The following is a 20,024-nucleotide window of genomic DNA, read 5'->3' on the forward strand; positions in this document are numbered from 1 at the left end:
TGCTTAAAATGGCAACCATATTTTCAGGCTCGGCAACCAAAAGATGATTCCTGGTTGCCAGAGTGGTTGTTTCCTGGGCTGTCACCAATATCCTCTCCAATAACTGTCTTCTACAGTCTTTTCAGAATATGTCATAGATCACGACATAGTCAGAGGACTTAATGATAAAGCTTGTCTAAACAAAGGTGCAGCAGCAAGGTGGTGTGTTGAGATTTTCCTCCACCTTAATCCTGACCGCATCTCCCCAGTCTCCAGACCCCGTGCTGCACATCCCACACTTGTCCTGGGTTATCATCCCCAGATCAGCCTGCTGCCCACAGCAGCAGTAGCAGCATATGCCGTTGATCTCCAGGGGCCAGGCGGAGAGGTGTGAGGCACCGCAGCAATGACAGATGGTTCATATGGGTCAACCTGCCGCTTTGACCAGAGGAGAGGTGGAGGAGATCAAGAGAAGGATGGAGGCACGACGACCATCCTCCACCACACTTTGATTCACAAAGCTGCCGGCTGCAGATCACAAGGAAATGGCTCCATTTGATGAATGTCATATCTGTTCATGTTGGACGGTAGAGTGGGATTAACCCTGCGCCACGTTGCGTGGTGACAGCAACAGTTTAGCTGATACAGTGTCGGGTGAAATGTCGGCTATTAGATAAGAGATATTAGATAAGATAAGTGAGCCCAGGCCAGCCTATAGAGTGATTACATTACTCAACAGTGCTCAGACTTCCCCAATGAAATAAAGTTCTTGAGTCTCTAAAATGCATTAATAAAGCAGTATGTCAACATGCACATAATCAAACCTAGGTTGACAATACTCAAGGTTTGAGTATAATGGAATAAAACATCTAGACTGTAGAATACATCACAGACGGACCTTGCCAGAGTCTAGTATGAATCTTGGCAGCAGCAATATTTCATGGGGCTTTGGAACCACAGCCATACTATACCTGCTCTGTGTTGATGGATGTCTGAAAAGAGAGCAGGATTTCTCCCTCCTCCCCTGACTCTATTTCAAACACACAGAGGAACAGTCCTCTCCATCAAATTGGCTCTCTTGCCTGGCACCATGTGCGACACAATAGATGACATTTGAGTGCAGGGTTTGAGGGTTTGTTAATATTCACAGACATGCAAAGTGTGAGATTGCTTTTTAGGCTGAGAGCGAGAGAGATCAAGTGTCCTGGTGAAAACCCATTTATCAGGGACAGCTTGTCTGCTGCTCTGCACATGGAGCCCCATCCATCTCCATTTGCTTAGTATCTGTGGCCCATTTCTCTGGCAAAGACCGGCTCAGAGTCCCCTCTGCTAGGTTGTACCACGGCGTATAGGATGCAAGGAGTGGAGAGATGATAGCTGATAACGCTTGGAAACCAGTGGAAAGGTCTGGTTGTACTGGAACGTAAGAGGGTGGGGGAAAACATAGATACAACATAGTATTGCGATGTTTTGAGTGGTAATATTGTATCGATACACTGACGTCAAGTATAGATCTTTTATTATATAAACTATTAATACAGTACAGGTTAAACTTTTTGGTAACAATTGCTTTTTTAGTCCACTAGATGGTGCATAGTTTTTTTCTGGTACGGTCATGTGTGAAGTCAGTGGGATTGGCAGGAAGTTAGTCAAAACAAAGATGGCAACATCAGAGAGAAAAATCAGAAATGCGCTGTCCGTGTTTAAATCTAACGTCTGGACTTATTTTGGATTTTTACACAAGGAAGAAAAGAAGGACATGGATGTGACGCATGCAATTTGCAAGGAGTCCATCCATCCATCCATCCATCTGCAACCGCTTATCCCGTTAGGGGTCGCGGGGGGGCTGGAGCCGATCCCAGCCGACATTGGGCGAAGGCGGGGTACACCCTGGACAGGTCGCCAGTTCATCGCATGGCTGACACATAGAGACAGACAACCATTCACACCTACGGGCAATTTAGAGTCAACAATTAACCTAACCTGCATGTCTTTGGACTGTGGGAGGAAACCGGAGTACCCGGAGAAAACCCACGCTAACACGGGGAGAACATGCAAACTCCACACAGAAGGGCCCCAAACCGGATTTGAACCTACGACCCTCTAGCTGTGAGGTGCTAGTGCTAACCACTGCACCACCGTTGCAAGGAGTGTCCTAAATTTTAAAAAAAATACTACAATCATGAGGGCTCACCTCACATGCCACCATCCACAGATGGCGTTAACCATTGACGGCCAAACAAATGTTAAATCAGCTCCACGGAAAAATCAGCCAACTCTGAACACACTTAGCTTGACAAAGTACCTTCCAATTCTGAGCAAGTTATAAGAAAGTAACACAATCCATCACTTACTTCACGTGCAAAGATCTGCGTCCATACAACATTTTGGAAAACGAGGGCTTGTGTTACATAAATCGCAATAAAGCACAATATATCTACTCAATACTCAGCACATCGCAAAATGTTTGAAATCGCAATAAGATCACATCCTGATAATATCGTGTTGTGATTCCCACCCCTACTGGAAAGCTGGCTGCATTTTCATAAGAAGATAAAAATTTCTGTTGACCTATTACTCAGAGGGAATGCTAAAGCCTAAACTTTATTTATTGGCACCTGTAATCGATTAGGCCTTTTCATTTGATTTGTTAATTTACCGCAAAAGTGTTTGCTAATTCCCCAGGCGTGAGACTGTAAGAGATTAATAGCGATGAGACGTGGAAGTAAAATGTACAATTGATTACCTATGATAACTTCACTTTATTCAGCATATTTATTGCTTAGCTGGTTTTCCTCTCTCTCAGGGCTTCTTTGCCTCTTTTGGCTGTGATAACACAGATGACTCAGCAGTGGTTACACAGGAAAGGATTTAGCCAGTTGTTATGCTGGCATTTGTCTTGATTTTCAAGCAATCTAAGCGGATGCCCCACCTGTGCAGAAGCTCTCGAGTGGGAAAAAAATGCATATATCAGGGATTAAATGAAATGCCTCTTCAAGTGTATAAAGTAAATTAAGGAGCAAGTGTAATGTAGAGAGTTTGAACAGCCTGAATGGGATGAAGTCCTCCAACCTCTGCTGTTCAGTAGCCTGCAGGCGCACAGTTGTGGTCCATTTTCCCCTGCCCGAGCCTGCTGAGTTCAGCAGATTGGTGTGAATTGGTTGAAGTTTATACTGGAGGAACCACGGGGCTATATAGTTATCAGTACAGAGAGAGAGTAATTGAGAGGAGACAGAAAACCTGAGTCAAGTAGTATCATTTTAAAATGCTGCCGGAGTAGTACCTGGCATTGCCCCTTACACCTTCAAAGACGATACCTTCAACTCAAAAGCTTTCCCCCAGTGTTCACATGTTTCCTGCTAACAGTCAGAGAGAGTCAGGAGATGTCCTCCACCTGGAGAAAGAAAAATATTCTATAACAAGAACAGAAGTACCTTTCAGAAAATATTTAGGTTATCATTTTTAAAATCTTATTCATGGCATGTACTAACCTGCGGGTCGGGACCCTCCCAGGGTCCCAAGAGCGCTCACAAGATGATTTAAAGGAACAATGTGTAACATTTTGGGGATCTATTGGCAGAAATGGTATGTAATATTCATAATGTTGTCATTTGTGTATAATCACCTGAAACTAAGACTCGTGTTTTTGTTAGCTTAGAGAGAGCCCTTCATATCTACATAGGGCCTACATAGCCCTCCTCACGGACTCCGCCATGTTTCTACAGTAGCCCATGCAGAACAGACAAACCAAACACTTGCTCTAGAGAGAGGCTACACACTACATGACTTTCAAAGTCATCAGATCGCTGTACTGTTCACACTACACAACTTGCTGTCTTGTAAACGGGTTTTAAAGTCATTATGGTTTTCACACTACATGACCTACCGGCGACAAGGGGGTCACACATTACAAGATCTTTCACCAGGAGAAATCCCGATGAGGTCTCAAAACTACGTTTTGTCACAAAAACTTGCGAGAAATACGCGGTAAATGACGTGATACCATAAGCGAGACACATTGCTGATATTGTTGGCACGTGTTCACAAAATAGCCTGTTTCCATCGATTCCCACTCTCTTTTTTTATTATTTATTCCTCTAGGTGAAACAACAACGTTGCTCTGTGTTGCAAATGCAGCACATACAGTTCCTATTGTTACAGTCAACCCCTCCTCACCCTGGTTTCCCGTCAACCGGTGTCATGTACTCTCATTGGCTGTAGCTCGTGGCCAGAGTCCCTGTCAGGTCCAACATGGATTTGCCTCTGATTTGGGGCTTTCGGGGAGCTGAAAATCAGGTCTAAAGTCGTGTAGAGTGAACTAGGCATGAAGTAATAAGGATGGCCTCTGAGCGAGGCGAACAGTGTAACCACAGTTTTGCACTCAGTGGCTCACGTTACCGTAGTCTTGGAAAAGGAGGAGTGAGCGGAGTCAGTTAGTTGTACTCTGCAACCATACCGTTAGATGTCGCTAAATCCTACACACTTTACCTTTTAGAGGTCACATTATTATTTTTTTCTGACTTTTCTATATATGTGTGTTACATTCTTGATCACCTATTCAAGTCTCTAAAAATCCTGCTCACAACTCATGTTTTGAGCATTAAGCGTCACATATAGACACTGCTTCATTTTTGTCTGGCATGGGCCAAATAGATTGGGAACTACTGTACTGAAGTGACAAATATGATTTTTTTTTTTTTCTTAAAATAATTTAAATTGTTTTGCAAAAGCCTAATTTTCAGGTGTGCTTGAATATATGAATGGCCAGGCACAGTGATCAGTCTCGGCCATGTAGAGATTTTTTTTAGACTCATAGCATGATTAATCATATTGGAAGCAAATGTAATTGTGTGAGGGCTGCCACAGGTCCGTACCATAATGTGCTGGAGTTTTTCACCGAGCAAAGGTGCTCTGTTGTAAATGTGCAATCAAGACATCAATCAAGAGTTCCAATCAATTATTTAGAGGCCTTACACAGCAGCGTCGTTCAGAGCGACACTATTTTAGGCTTTCCTTTGCAAACACACTGAGGTAGAGGTTGGTGTTTGCAGCTGTTCATTGCTTGTTTGTGTGTGTGCATTTCTGTGTGTGTGTGTTTGTGTGTATTTGTGCTACAATCAATACCTCTGACGGGTTGATAGAGTCTTTCAGACTCATTACTTCTGAATGAATTTTTCCCTTTGCTGCCCTTCCCCTCTCTCTCTCGCGCCATCTCTAAAGTCACAAACACACACACAAACAAACAAACAGCACCACCTCTCTGATTTAATTTCCATTTAACTTGTACTTAATGAGTTTACATTGTATTTTATCGCGTCTCAATTACAGGAGACAGTGTAATGAAAGAGATGCTCCTTGTGATAGGCTCCCCACCTCAGTGAGAGTTACTTAGCCGGGGCCGGAGCCAAAGCTCTGTCCCGTCTGTGTGAATTGGTCCCAAAAGAGCGACCGGACACCTTCCTCTTTGCCTTTCACTCTGCCTGACGTCTCTGTCAGCTCTGTCCTGTCTGCTGCAAGGGCCGCTGCAGCCGGCGTCATGTACAGCATGCCTTTACTTCCATCTGAGGCCACTATTGATCGGTCTCATGATCTAATCCCCTCGCTCTGCGCTGCTGTCGGGCCCACTTCGATCGTCCCTCAGTATTGCCGCTGCCGGCCTGTTGGATGTCTTTATGAACCTGTCCACAGCACATGCCACCCTGTATCTCTCATTCCCTTCACACAATGTGTGTGTGTGTGTGATGTTTGCCTGTGCACGCACATATTTGTGCATGACCAACCCATAAGGTATTGCCCATTTGATCCGCACCTGGCGTGACGCTGGGAGAGAGTGAGGTGATATCATTCCTTGCCTTACTCCACCACCGAAGCAGCCTCACTTCCTCATAAATACTTCAGGTCCTCAGCGTTCAAGGTTTAAAGTGATTTTCCTAAAATTAAGTTTCTGAGCTCGGAGTAATCCATCACTGCCATTTACTCTGCTTCCAGACAGGGTTTTTCTTTACAGGTTTATTAAATTAATACCTTTTCTGCCTGGCTTGTGAGAGAGGTCTGAATGAATTATGATTCTACACAGTATGAGTTAAATCATGCTTTTCAGTCCTGAAGGTAAGTGAGGTGTCTCTTGGAGTGCGTGCTGCTCATTCCTTCTTTTAACTAATGGTCCACAAATGTCCGGTGACTGTGTGTTAGGCGTATCATTAGGTAAATGTTTCTTTTTCTTGGCTCTCCTCCACTGGCAGATGGGGTTTGACATTGTTCCTTGGGAACAAATTGGTGCTGGGGGAAGTCTCCGTGGTATCTGCTAATGATACCATTACCCTCCACCACCTCTTTGTCACCCCAGGTGTTGAGCCCCTAATCTGTTGCCGTTGGCTGGTACTGAAAGTTGGTGCAGAGGGTTGAGTGCACCGGTTAGCCTCTGGGAGAGCACTGACAAAACGTGGCCCAGCTCCAGCCTCTCTGCTGACCTTGGTGAAGGATGGAGACGATGGATGTGTGCTACACCGGAGGTTCAGCTGCAACTGCAAAATGACGCCACTTTCTAGAATCCCCTCGAAGGATAACTTTATTTTATTATTATTTTTTTTTTATAGTTTTGGCCATGATTCCTATTCACCAAAGTCATTCTAACATCGGTGAACATGGGGACAGAGCTACAATGTAGTCCAATGGGCCAAGAAATAAGAGACCAGCAGACATAGTCATAAACAAGCCAACTTTTTTGGAGTTGAAACCAGAAGTAAGGCGTGCTCGAAATATCAATGATAACCCCTCATTGTACAAGTACAGTTGGTCACAGTTGCTCCAAAGCGTCAGTCAGTAAACTGAGGGATTTTTATAGTGGACATTTGGGTAATCATTTTACCGTTCACCTTTTGTTTTCTCTTCCATATACAGGCGAAATGACAAGTCGACTGACACAATAATTATAGGCAACTATTTTGATAATTAATTGTTTAAAGGTCCAGTGTGAAGGATCTGGTGGTATCTAGCGGTGAGATGTGGAGATTGCAACCAACTGAAGCTTCTCTCATGTGCCAAGCGTGTTGGAGAGCTACGGTGGCCGACGCGAAAACGCGTATGGCCCTCTCTAGAACCAGTTGTTGTAAGAGTAGCGTAGGTCATTTGGAGCAGAGCGTGTGTGTATGTGGGAAGTGAGTGGTGAAGCGAGAGAGAGAGAGAGAGCGGTAGAGACGGGAGCGTGTAACGTTATCGACTTTGGCCCAAGCAGGAAAAGTTAACAATATTTGGTTTGTCCGTTCTGGGCTACTGTTCTGGGCTTCTGTGTAGATATAAACGGCTCATTCTAAGCTAACAAAAACACAACAGTTCTTATTATCAGGTGATTATACGCTAAAGAAAACATACTTATTAATAATATATGTAATTTCTGCCAATAGATCCCCCTAATTGTTACACACTGGTCCTTTTTAAGTAATTTTTTTCAAGCAAAAATACCAAACATTCCCTGCTTTCAGCTCCTCAGATGTGAGAATTTGCTACTTTTCATTGTCTTGTATCATAGTAAAGTGAACATCTTTGGGATTTAGACATCTGAACGTACGTCGTTTCACGTCGAGGATCCCACTTCTGACACCAAATTGTGGAGCCAATTTCTGTTTAATAAGGACTCAAAAACAAAAGAGCGTCTTTCGGAGTTTTAATACACACTTGCAAGTGGGCACACAACCATCAACATTGAATGTTCAGGGCTGAGAGTCTCTCGGTTTAGTGACATTTAACCTTGCATGAATGCTCACAGTCGTATATCTCACATGGTCCTCTCTGTCTGACACTTCTCTCCATTTAAGGTACTTGTCCTCAAATAGGCACTACATGTTTGTTGACTAGGTATGCAACACAGAAACTAATAGACTTCAAGGGCAGTGAGTGTCACCTGTCAAGACCTTAGGAATGTGCCTCATGTATGTATTTTTCCAACACAACATGTCATGTTGTGGTTCAGGAAACTAACATTTTCGCCATTTTCTGACAATTTATAGACTAAACAATTGATCAATTAATTGATAAAATAATCATTGGTTGCAGCCCTTCTTCCAAATAAGTTCAGCTTGGGCGTTTGTTTACACCTGTATGATCTTCTGACCGCTTGTGTTTCCTGCCCCTTTGGACTTCTTTCAAACAATTTTGCCACGTTCACAAATCCAAGCAATTAACTTGGGGAGTGCAGTACTACAGTCGTAATTTTGGCCATTATTCCTATTGACAAATAAGACCCGAGTTATAATAAGCCGGAATTATCCTTTAACTCAATCTGCATCTCTCTCTCTGTTCTTTCTTTCTCATTCTTCCTTCTCCAACTCCCCTCCTTCCTCCCTGGCTCTCTCTCCAGTTCACTTTTGGATGAGTCCCAATGCCTTTGAACCGGCTGCATCCCGCTTCCTCTCTGTGTTTGCCTCCTTCGTTCTGAGCTGAACCAAGAGGAGAGTAGAATAAATTGCATCCTCTTTTGTCCTCTGACAGACATTGCCCGTAGCTTTCCTCCTATGGGGGACAGGTGACAACGGATAGCTGCTATTTTCAAAGAAACCTACTGCCCTTCTCAGCGTTGCCTCAGAGAAAGGACGGCAACCTCCCACACACACACACACACACACACACACACACACACACACACACACACACACCTTCCTTTTCTGCGTCTGGATCTCTAAGAGTACATCTGAGTGGCGTGTGCGTGGAATGCAGAGCTGTGACAGGAAGGGAAAGCCCCGGTGTGCCTCCTGGAGATTTGTCATTATTTATTGACCGTAAATCCCCAGGAGTCTCAGACAGTCACAGTCTCTGATTGGTGGGACTTGAAGGGGAGAGTAGGGATGGATTTAAGGCAGGTCTGACACTCACATCTTCAAGCACAATGTACCTGGACAAGGAGCAAGCACACGAGGGACACGGGGGCACTCCAAACTAATGGAAAACATATAGCAATGTGGAGGACTGTGTATAAAGCAGTAGCTGCTTAACCACTGTGGGATCAGGAATTATAAGTGTTGCTGTCTCAACAACCAGCCGGCCAGGTGCGACTGCACCCTCCAGATGGTGCACATGCAGCCCCACTGTCGTGCCGGGAGAGTTACAGTACATCATGCAGTCGGTCGGTCAGCAATCCAGAGCTCTAACAAGAGCTTGACTACCAGCTTGATTGTTAGTAAAACAGTTGCCAGTCAGCTAGCCAGTTTTCACCCAGAGATCTGTCCCGTCACCCAGTGAAGCAGAAGGGACAGGAATTAAACACAGGAGACTCTAATGTGTACAGAACCACACTTTATCGACTGCAATGCTATAGATGTTTAATACGTCTAAGCAAATCTAGAGAGTATAAGACACCCACTGAGTCAGGAATCACCTCCTCTATAGATGTTCTGATTATTTAATGCTTGAATGTGGATTACAACAGACGTCATGTAATCTGTTTCTAAAAATAGGCAAAAACAAACTAATGGCTGTTATAGTAAGTAGGCTACACAGGCTTTAATGGGAAGAGGAAGGTTGCAGAAATATGTAATAGAATAAATGGTTTTATGAGATGAGGAAGGGGGCAAAGAAGCAATGACACCATAAATTCATGAACAGAATTACTTCATAATAATATATCATCTCAGTGCCAGCAGAACATGTATTTATGCTTCACATTAAATTTAAGAGTGTGAATTAATGTCAGCATGCATGCTCTGAATTTTTGCATGCAGAATAGTGCCCTCTGCTGAAAACTATTTAAAAGAAAACGGAGCAAAATCAAGGTTGAATACACCTCACGATTTGTGTATCTTGACGTTTCTTGTGATTTATTGATTTGACCTTGCATGCTGCCTGTCAGATCCACACTATGTACAAGTATTACATTTTAAAATAACACCGCAACAAGACCCACCATTTATCTTTGCACCCACGGGTTTTTCTAACCGCCTTTTCTCCCAACTCTCTGTCTCTCACCCCGTCTCTCCACCGGTCAGGTCGAACTGGCTGAAGCCATGCTGTGGTCGAAGGGCAGCGCTGTGGCAGGTCTGTCTGCTGTCGGCAGGATTCAACTGTTTCCTGGTGGCCTTGGTCATTCTGGTGGTGGTGCTGCTGACGCTGGAGCTGCTCATAGACACCAAGCTGTTGCAGTGTGAGTGGATGAAAACATGTAATCACCTGAGATTATCAATATGATAAGGATGTTGTTTTGAGGGCCACATTCTTGTACTGATACTGTGGAAGTGGTTTGTTACACTCATTCTTCATGGTCCTGGCTTGCAATAGCATTCTTGAAGAGAGAGGAAAGTGGACCACTCAGCACAATTGTTTACTAATTGCTATACAAAGGCATTGGGTCAATGCATGGACTCGAGATCTACGGTACAAAGGAGTTGTTCACAAGAAGTTAATTAGCACAAAAACTCAGCCGCAGATGGATCATATATGCTTCATCTCGTTAGACTGAGCTGCAGTCTGGATGGAATGTGAACTGTTCATAAAGCTATAAAGCAAAGACTAAAAAACAGAAAAAAAATATGCAAACATTTTCTAAAATCTGTTGCGGAAATATAAATTTCATAGGTGAAGGTGTTTCTTTAATTAAGGATAGGCACCATTTACCTGCACCTGGCAGTATAATGCAGGTAACAGCTGTTACCAGTATACAGGGGGAAAAAATGGCACACAGACACCTGCCTTTTCTGGCAACCCTTTATTATATCATAGTTATTCATTAACAGTGTAAGTTTGAATATGTGTAAATGATAGTAACATAGAGAGCCAATAAGCTAGACCAATAATTAACCAGGCCAACAGATCAGACAATTAGCTTTTTGCAGATATATCAGTATTTGCATATATATGTCAGCCAATAAATAACAAAAATAATTGTTTTTGAGATAACTTATTTGTTATAACAAAAGTCTCCATTACATAGTTAGCCACCAAAAAGAGCTTAGAAGTCTATTTATCAACTGCAAAATGTTGCATTGTGGTCACACTTCTTAAGGGTCCTCATCAAAAATGTTTGAGTTTCCTTAAATACTGTACGTAACACATTGGGCAACTCAGGGGTCTGAAAAGTGAAGCCAATGCGCAAGTGCCTTAAACTTGCATTCTTTCTAATAGCCAGCAGGGGGCGACTCCTCTGGTTGCAAAAAGAAGTCTGATTGTATAGAAGTCTATGAGAAAGTGAGCCTACTTCTCACTTGATTTATTACCTCAGTAAACATTGTAAACATGAGTTTATGGTCTCATACTAGTTTCAAGTCTTCTTCAATATAGCATGATGTTCATTTAGTAAACTATGGTCCCATTTAGAGTCAGATAAACCATAAAGCAGGGTATGCTTTAGGGCGTGGCCACCTTGTGATGGACAGGTCTGGGAGTTGTCCGTGTTTTTGTCTTCGAATTTGAACCCTTTCACAGTGTGTTTTCACTTCATGAAAGTTAATTTTAACATTTTGGTCGCCTAAAAAATGTCTTCAGTTCGATTGTACTTAGCTCCACCCTCTAGTGTCACTTCTGAAAAAACCAAGGTGGTGACGGCCAAAATGCCGAACTCGAGGCTTCAAACGGCAGTCCACAAACCAATGGGTGACGACACGGTGACTACGTCCACTTCTTATATACAGTCTATGGTGTAATATTATAACTATAATAAAGCTTTAACTTTTTGGGGGGTGGTCTTCCTAAATTAAAATAAATTGACTATTTTTGATCATTAGACTCTTGCTTTGAATATGGGCATAAAGTTTGCTGGGATGGATGACATTGTTGTTTTGATGGTAGGGAAACACCTTATTTTTTATATTTCAGCTCTAGGTATACTCTGCCATGCAGATTGCAGGGTTTACTTTTTGAAAATGATCACAATGACCAAAATGATGACAGTCCCATCTATCAACAAAATATTACAAGTTCATATTCATGTAAATTATAATAGTATTAGTAGTCTGTGAATGTTCTATAGTGGTACCGGGACGGTAGGTACCAGGTGGAACAGTGATTGATGAAGTTATACTATACCATAATGATGCTATTTGATGTAATATACAGTAATTCAGGACAGTTTCTGGATCTGTACACAGAACATGTATGTGAGCATGTGCCGAAGGTCGTATACGTCTAACTGTATAATGAGTCTGTGTCGCTGATGATCAACCTGAGGCTCTGATCAATCATGGCCTGGGGAATATAATCCACCTATTAGTATTCCACAGTTAACACAAAATGTCAAGTGGTCGAAATGCCGCTGTGACCCAAGTCACCCCAGTATCACCTTCATCTACATCATCCGGTGTGGTGGAGACATCCTCATTTATCATAAGTGGAAGGTCAAGGGTCAAACCTGTTTGATGTCACGGGGCTGAGTGAAGAACGCACGTGGCGGAGATGTCTCTCCGGCAGTATCCAAATGCACTCAAGTCTTTACTGTTCCCCTGGGACTGACTGACTGACTAGACGGGGCAGACAAAGGCAAAGTAAGACAAATGCGTGAAGGGAGATTAGCGGACAAAGAAATCAGGCAACACAGAGTTGGCTGGTGAGTGTGGTGAGGACTTGAGGAAGATGAATGGACTGATAGGCAGATCACTGAACACGGCAAACACAGACAGATGGGGGGAGAGGTGGAGCGTGAAGAGAAATGCCTCAGCTGACAGCGGAGTGCTGTTTCAGGCTCTTCACAATTAGCCTGATGAATAGGCAGGAAGAAACAGACACATGCATGTACATTAAGTGTTGAATTCATATTTATGATGTTGCTTCACACCTCTTGTCTGGGCATTTATTTGTGTTTGTGTGTGCATGAATGTGTTGCACCTTGTCAATGATACGCAGCAGGTAACGGCTGTTAGAAACAAAAAAAAAGAAAGTTCATGTTCAGTTCATGCCACAGAAACGGTCCTTAGAAATAATCGGTTATTCTGTTTTATCCCTACAGTTAATAATGCATTCCAGTTTGCCAGCATCATGCACTGGATCAGCCTGGCTATTCTCTCTGTGTTCTTCACTGAGGTGAGTCTCTTATCTTCTCCGCGTTCAACACAAAACAGTCTCACTTACAGCTGATGCAGCGGCCTGTCGATTAATGCTATGTTGTGCAGTATGTGGGGGCCAGTGAAGTACACCGATGTGTCCTCATTTGAATACCAACAACACCGCATGAAACGCCCCGTGTCCTCTGTCACAGCTTGATTAGATTCTGATTAGTAGAGGTGAACTTGTGTGCGGCTCCATTAAAAGTGTACTTAACGGAAGTGACTACGAAATCACGAAACAAAGATCTACACTCTGTAAAAAAAACTCGCATAACTGCTGTTGTTAGAGCTGGCACAGTTGGTCCCTCTCGGGTTATTCGATTGATCCGCAGCACAAACACTTTAAAATGCAGATGGAGCTTTTCTGTGCTGCTAGTTTTAAATAATTTCGAGGCCTCAGGTGTGCTGTATTGATTACCATTTTCTTTACAGCCAGCCACATTTGTCTTAGTTCCCTACACTTGACCACCCCACTGCTAACGTTTGTGTAGCTCGCGTTTTACTTATCAATACAGTGATACATCGAAGGAGCAGAAACAGCAGGGGAGGCCGGTTTCTGCTCCAGTGCAACCTTAAATATGTGAAATGAGGATGGGGGCTAGGGGACGGCAGGAGACGAAAGACAAAGGGAGACTTGTTTGCCCTCTGCAGCCCCTGCTGCGTCAGCAGAAGGAGCTAAATGCGGTGTCTCTAATTGTTTGGATGAAATCCTATCGCGCCGCCTGTGATGTGTATGAATATGATGTCATTGATGAATTACCAGTTGGAGGGATGAAATAAATCTGAATCGCAACTGCAAATTCACTAGGACTGTCAGGTTTATTATTGGGAATTACTACCCAGCATGCTCAGCCTCCATCATCCAGTCTCTTCTTCCATCGCACCTTGTGTGTAACCTGCTCTCTGTCTCGCTCTCTGTCCCTCTGTCTGTCTCAGACGGTGTTCAGGATCGTGGTGTTGGGGATATGGGATTACATAGAGAACAAAGTAGAGGTAAGCTCCCATGGGTGCCATTAGTCCTGTTACTCTGGGCCCCTTTTCACTGCAGTGTCATTCCCTCAATGTCATACCACTGTGGAAGCTATACAGACATAACAGTAGCTGAATGTGTGTTTGTGTCTGTGTGTGTATTTTCTCAGGTGTTTGATGGAGCTGTCATCGTCCTCTCTCTGGCCCCCATGGTGGCCTCCACAGTGGCCAACGGCCCCAGCAGCCCCTGGGACGCTATCGGTCTCATCATCACACTGCGCATCTGGAGGGTCAAGAGGATCATTGATGGTGAGGCTGGGAGGGGCTGATGTCCTCTGCATCCTGTCCTTTACTGTCAGGTCACAGAGATAGATACCGCAGTGTGCTCTCTGCGGTATCGGCCACATTCAATCTTGAGGTTGTTTGCTCAATTATTTGCTCGTCTTTTTTTCATGTTTTTTCACCAGTCAGGGCATCATCTGTTGTAACGGACCCGTGCTTTGAAGCTCAAACAGCAGCTGCTACATGCACATTATTTCATCATATAGGTGCATACAGAGTATTTTCTTTATTGGGAGGAATGCTTTTTTTTAACAGTGTTGCTCCCCCTTGTGGTTTTTGAATACAGTACGTGTTCAAAGGGATGATACTGTATATAACACAATACAATAGAAAACACCACCACAAACTAATGCCTTAAAGCTCACCATACAACTTTTCTGACACAACATCAACAAAAACTGAACATGACTGAAGCCTCACAATTGTATCGTCGCATTGTTTGCAGCATCCATTGTGCTGTTATTTTGTCCACTTTGTGTACGGTATGTTAGTCATAGTCTTTTGTCATGTGCCAGAGAATATGCAGGCTTTTGTTTAAACAAAACAGTGGTTGACTTTGATATTTAGAAATGGATTAATTAAGTCAATGTAGTCTTCAGTTGAAATTAAGATCGACAGACACAAGATTAAATGTTGTTTTTTGTAGGAAAACTGACTATAATGTGCCTTATTGTTTTAGCCTATGTGCTGCAAGTGAAGGTGGAGATGGAGCTGGAGATCCAGCAGTATGAAAAGGCCAAGGCGGTGAGGGAGGAACAGCTTGACCGTCTCACCCAGATCTGCCAGGAACAGGCAGTATGTCCTCTTATCTCTCTCATATATCTCACCTACTTACAGTCTGTAATTTATAGCTGCATGCAACCAGCAGAGGGCAGCAAAGCACTATGCAAGAAAAATAAATTAAATTTGTACTCAAAAAGGCATAAAAGATGCCTACAAAATGTATCCTCTATTGCCTCTAGAAGCCTTGTGGGTATCAGATAGCCAGCACTTTGCATTATCTCAAAGCAATCTATTGACTACTTCACAATTTAATAATGATAGTTTTAATATTGTTTGTAAGTGAGCTGAAGAATAGGTTTAACTTTATAAGTGTAACTGCGAGTGCATCCACTGAGCGCTCTATATTTCTCAGATGTCGACCTGGAGGAGGAGAAGAGTGTCTACTGTATGTCAGAGTTATACTGCAAATGTTGGAGGGATTACAAATATGCAGTTTGGCATAAGCTCACACTGTACTGTATATGTAAATGTTAACTGTGATGCAAGCAACATAATACAGCAAATAAAATGCTTGGACACAGGTGGATGGAATATTAGCGAGTGTAATATACAGTATGCTGTTGTGTGTTAAACGCTCTTAAAACATTCCGTGTGTTTTTACTTTTTACTTCAGTTCTCCGTATTTTCCCTCTTTCCTTTCAGTTTGAAATCAGGCAGCTGAGGGCACACCTGGCCCAGCAGGATCTAGATCTGGTAGCAGAGCGTGAAGCAGCCATGCAGATCCACCACATGTGGGGTAAACAGAGCAACAGTTTCCAGGAGGTGGACGGACTGGCCCCTGGGGCCTCCGAGCATCACGGGCCAACTAAAGCTAGAGAGCCCGGGGGGCCTGCAGGTAACCGTCTGGAACACCCCACTTCATTGTATTATAGGCTATCACAGACCTCTGTGCACACGAGGGAGGAGGCTGTGCTTTCTATGGTACATCATGTTGAATGTTGAATGCAGACACTCCCTCAGTGCCTTGAATCTTTCAATGTAAAAGATGGCTGAATGTTAGAGAAGTTGGCTCATGTTGGAAGGTTGCAGGTTTTTTTTATTCTTTATTTAAAAAATGTTGGCACAGTACAGAGACGGACTTTGATATATTGTTGTTGAAGTGTTTTCACTTTGACTCGGCATTGATCTATTGTACGCACAAATCCCTTCCCTTTAGTTTATCTCAAATGACACAAACGTCCCTATTTATGCAGTCTTTATTTTGTGTATTCTGTCTGTTCTCTTCGGCCCATATATCAAGCAAACATCAGACTTATGCAGAAGTCCAAGTCAGTCTTCTCACACTCATTTTAACCTGTCGTTTACCTGTGTCCATCTCAACAAATGCCCACACAGGCAGCCTGCGCTTTGGTTTGATGGAAAACAATCTGAGACCACCTCTTGCAAGCAATCTTGGACTGGTTGTTTTGGTCCGAACCAGAGTTTGATTACTGCGTTCACAATCTCCCAAACCAACTGCACCAGGGGTTGAACCACACCAGAGTTTGATTAAAATGGACAAAATGTTGGCTTGTTAAAGCGCCCTAAAAAAGTCATAGTATAGTATGTCTAAAAAAGTCATTGTATATTATGAAGTAAAAAAAGTATAGTATGACATGAAAATTCATAGTATAGTATGTCATAAAAAAGGCATTGTATGCCATGAAAAAAGCATAGAATAGTGTGTCCTATAATAAGTCAGAATAGTAAGTCATGAAAAATATATTTCGAAAGAAATCATAAAAAAATAATTGGATAGTATCTCGACATTGTTTTTTTTAAATTCATATTATAGTATGTCGAAAAAAATTAAGAAGTCATAGTATAGTATGTTGAAAAATTTCATGAAAACAAGTCATAGTAATGTATGTCGAAAAATTTTATAAGAAAAAGTTATAGTATACTATGTCGAAAATTTTATGAAAAAAAGTCATAGTATAGTACGACAAACAATTTCATGAAAAAAACGTAAAATATATTTTGTCAAATAATTTCATGAAAAAAGTTTAGTGTTTACTATGTTGAAAAAAAGTCACAGTATAGTATGTCGTAGCAATTTCATGGAAAAAGTTATAGTATACAATGTCTAAATATTTTATGAAAAAAGGTCAGAGTATAGTATATTGAAAAAAAAGTCCTAGTTTAGTATGTCCAAATATTTTATGAAAAAAAAGTCATAGTAGGGTATGTCGAAAAAATTTTATTAAAAAAATCATAGTAAAGTATGTTGAAAAATGTTATGAAAAAAAAGTCATAGTATAGTATGTCGAAATATTTCATGAAAAAAAGTCATAGTATAGTATGTTGAAAAAAAAGTCATAGTATAGTATGTCGAAATATTTCATGAAAAAAAGTCATAGTATAGTACGAAGAGAAATTTCATGAAAAAATTCATAGTATAGTAAGTTGGGAAAAAAAGTCATAGTATAGTATAGTATGTCAAAAAATTGAATGAAAAAAAGTAATTGTATAGTATGTCAAAAAAAATGTATGGAAAAAAGTCACAGTATAGTACGAAGAGAAATTTCATGAAAAAATTCATAATATAGTACGACAAACAATTTCATGAAAAAAAGTCATATAATAGTATGTCTAAATTTTTTTTGAAAATAAGTCATTGTATATGTCGAAATATTTAATGAAAAAAATCATAGTATTGTATGTCAAAAAATCTCATGAAAAAATCATAGTATAGTATGTTGAAAAATTTCATGAAAAAAAGTTAGAATATACACCATGTTGAAAAATTTCATGAAAGAAATCATAGTATCGTATGTCAAAAAAAAATTATGGAAAAAAGTCATGGTATAATATGTCGAAAAAGTTCATGAAAGAAATCATAGTATAGTATGTCGAAAAAATTCAAAAGTTTTAGTATAGTTTGTGGAAAAAAGCCATACTAAACTATGTTGAAAAAAAAAAAAAAAGTCCTAGTATAGTATGTTGAATTTTTTAAAAAGTCATCCTAAAGTGTGTCAAAAAAAAATGAAAAGAAGTCATAGTATATTATGTCGAAAAAATGAAAAAGTCATAGCATAGTATGTTGAAAAAAAATCATAGTATAGTATATCAAAAAGAGTTTATGGATAAAAGTTATAGTGTAGTATGTCGAAAAATTTCATGAAAAAAAGTCATAGTATAGTATGTCGAAAAGTCACAGTATTTCAAAGGAATGTAACATATGAAGGCTAGTGTAGCTTTAGAGACCTTTATGGTTATTTAATGTAAGAAAAAAAAATTAGCACAACATATCCCTGCAAACCAGACACGTCTGTAAATAGTAAACAACCCTTTGCTCTGAAGCACCATGCTGGAGGGTAGGACAGTGTATTAATAGTTGGTGTCCTCTTTTCATAAACATTCATCTCACAAGCCACACATCAAAATTCTGGTGCCACACCTAGATGGACTATAAACCTTTCATACAGTGACAGGTCATAACTTACAGGACTTAAAGCAACAAAGTGCTGTCAGTGCAGGTGATGTCAGGGCTCAAAACACTGAGGCTTTTCCTTTATCAAAGCTATAAATCATCGTGCGACCTGCCATGCATCTGAGCTACCGTGTTTCTAGTCAGACATCCTTTTAAGTGGGGCTGCTCCTCATATATTCATGTGGTATTGATCATCTAGAGATGGTCCCTGTCCCAGTAAAGGCTGAACAATGTGGCCCCTCCTGGGACATTCATAAAATTAATATGTGAAACCCAAACATCGATGAATATAACCCATCTAACAGTCCTGAGGGACCTTGGATAGCACTTAAACACTTGGACTGATTTAGGATCTGTGCACCACATCCACACAAGTGTTGCTCATTAATGCCTAAATGTATGATATGTAAACGTTGTCCGTTGCCGTTTGTAAACACACCTCATTAAAAGTTGGCTTAAAGAGAAATAAAACGCTATTTTCCAATTGTTTCCCAGTGGTTGCGTTCTAAAACACACCACTATGTCACTATGTATACTAGGCTATACATTGTGTTTTAGTTCATTCTTGCATATTATACCTTTAAACAATTTGTTGATTGATTTGTTTGTTTTTCATTTTAATGATTGATTAGTTGTTTAAGTTATGGATCAAGCAAAAATAGAAAACATTTTGTCATTTAACCTTCAGTAATATGAGGATTTTCTGCTTTATATAATTGTAAAATAACTACCTTTGTGTTTTGGACTGTTGGTCAGACAAGTGATCAACTAGGAATGAAAACACTAATTAGTTGCATCCCTACATTTAGGTACATTACCATGCGCATTCGAGGTAACATTTCACTTTAAGTTCCCCTATTTAGCATTTGTAAGCCGTATGCAAACATGTAATAAATTGTTTATAACACACTATAATGTAGTTGTAAGCAGATGTACAGTAAGTGTTTATTAATGTGTATTATTTGGCAGCAATTATAACTTCTCACATGAGGACATTTTATATTATTACAACTGTGTTTTACTATATTATCATTAATAATGTGTTTATACATCAGCCTCCACTTATGGGTGCCCAAAGGAGATAATATAGTTGTTAATTAACGCATCTGCTTACAACTACAATATACGGTATTGTGTTATAAACCATTTATTAAATGAATGCAAAATTTGAAAGGACTTAAAGTAATGTTGCCACTTTCTATTATCTAACTTTTAACAAAGTTGTATGGATTCTAAATAATTCAAAAAGTTACTGTTCACACACACTGGACAGTGAAACACTACTAACCTATGTTTAACTTCTAAATTCACACTGGATTCACTTTCATTGGGTCTACAACAAAGTACATTAAGTGTCCATTTTTATCCTCTTCAGATCACCATTTTCAGGATGACATGAACAACTACATCAGCCAGTACTACAGTGAACCAAGCAGCGGTGAGCATCAACCAGATCCAGCTTCACTCTTTTCTACAGCCCATGTTGCACCACAGTATTTCACGGCCCTGTGCTTTAT

The 20,024-nt window shown here is 41.0% G+C and overlaps 1 protein-coding gene across 1 annotated transcript in view; it reads left to right on the forward strand.

Moving 5' to 3' along the window:
* The window catches only part of tmem266 (transmembrane protein 266), a 35,190-nt gene that overhangs the window by 13,385 nt on the left and 1,781 nt on the right, over window positions 1-20,024 (forward strand). The window contains exons 4-10 of the mRNA XM_074632947.1: window positions 9,957-10,111; window positions 12,905-12,978; window positions 13,938-13,994; window positions 14,141-14,279; window positions 14,992-15,107; window positions 15,738-15,930; window positions 19,883-19,945. Of these exons, the coding sequence (XP_074489048.1) occupies window positions 9,957-10,111; window positions 12,905-12,978; window positions 13,938-13,994; window positions 14,141-14,279; window positions 14,992-15,107; window positions 15,738-15,930; window positions 19,883-19,945 (797 nt within the window). The remainder of the gene's footprint in view (window positions 1-9,956; window positions 10,112-12,904; window positions 12,979-13,937; window positions 13,995-14,140; window positions 14,280-14,991; window positions 15,108-15,737; window positions 15,931-19,882; window positions 19,946-20,024) is intronic.

This window comes from Sebastes fasciatus, chromosome 4, assembly GCF_043250625.1.
Source record: "Sebastes fasciatus isolate fSebFas1 chromosome 4, fSebFas1.pri, whole genome shotgun sequence".
Lineage (NCBI taxonomy): Eukaryota > Metazoa > Chordata > Actinopteri > Perciformes > Sebastidae > Sebastes > Sebastes fasciatus.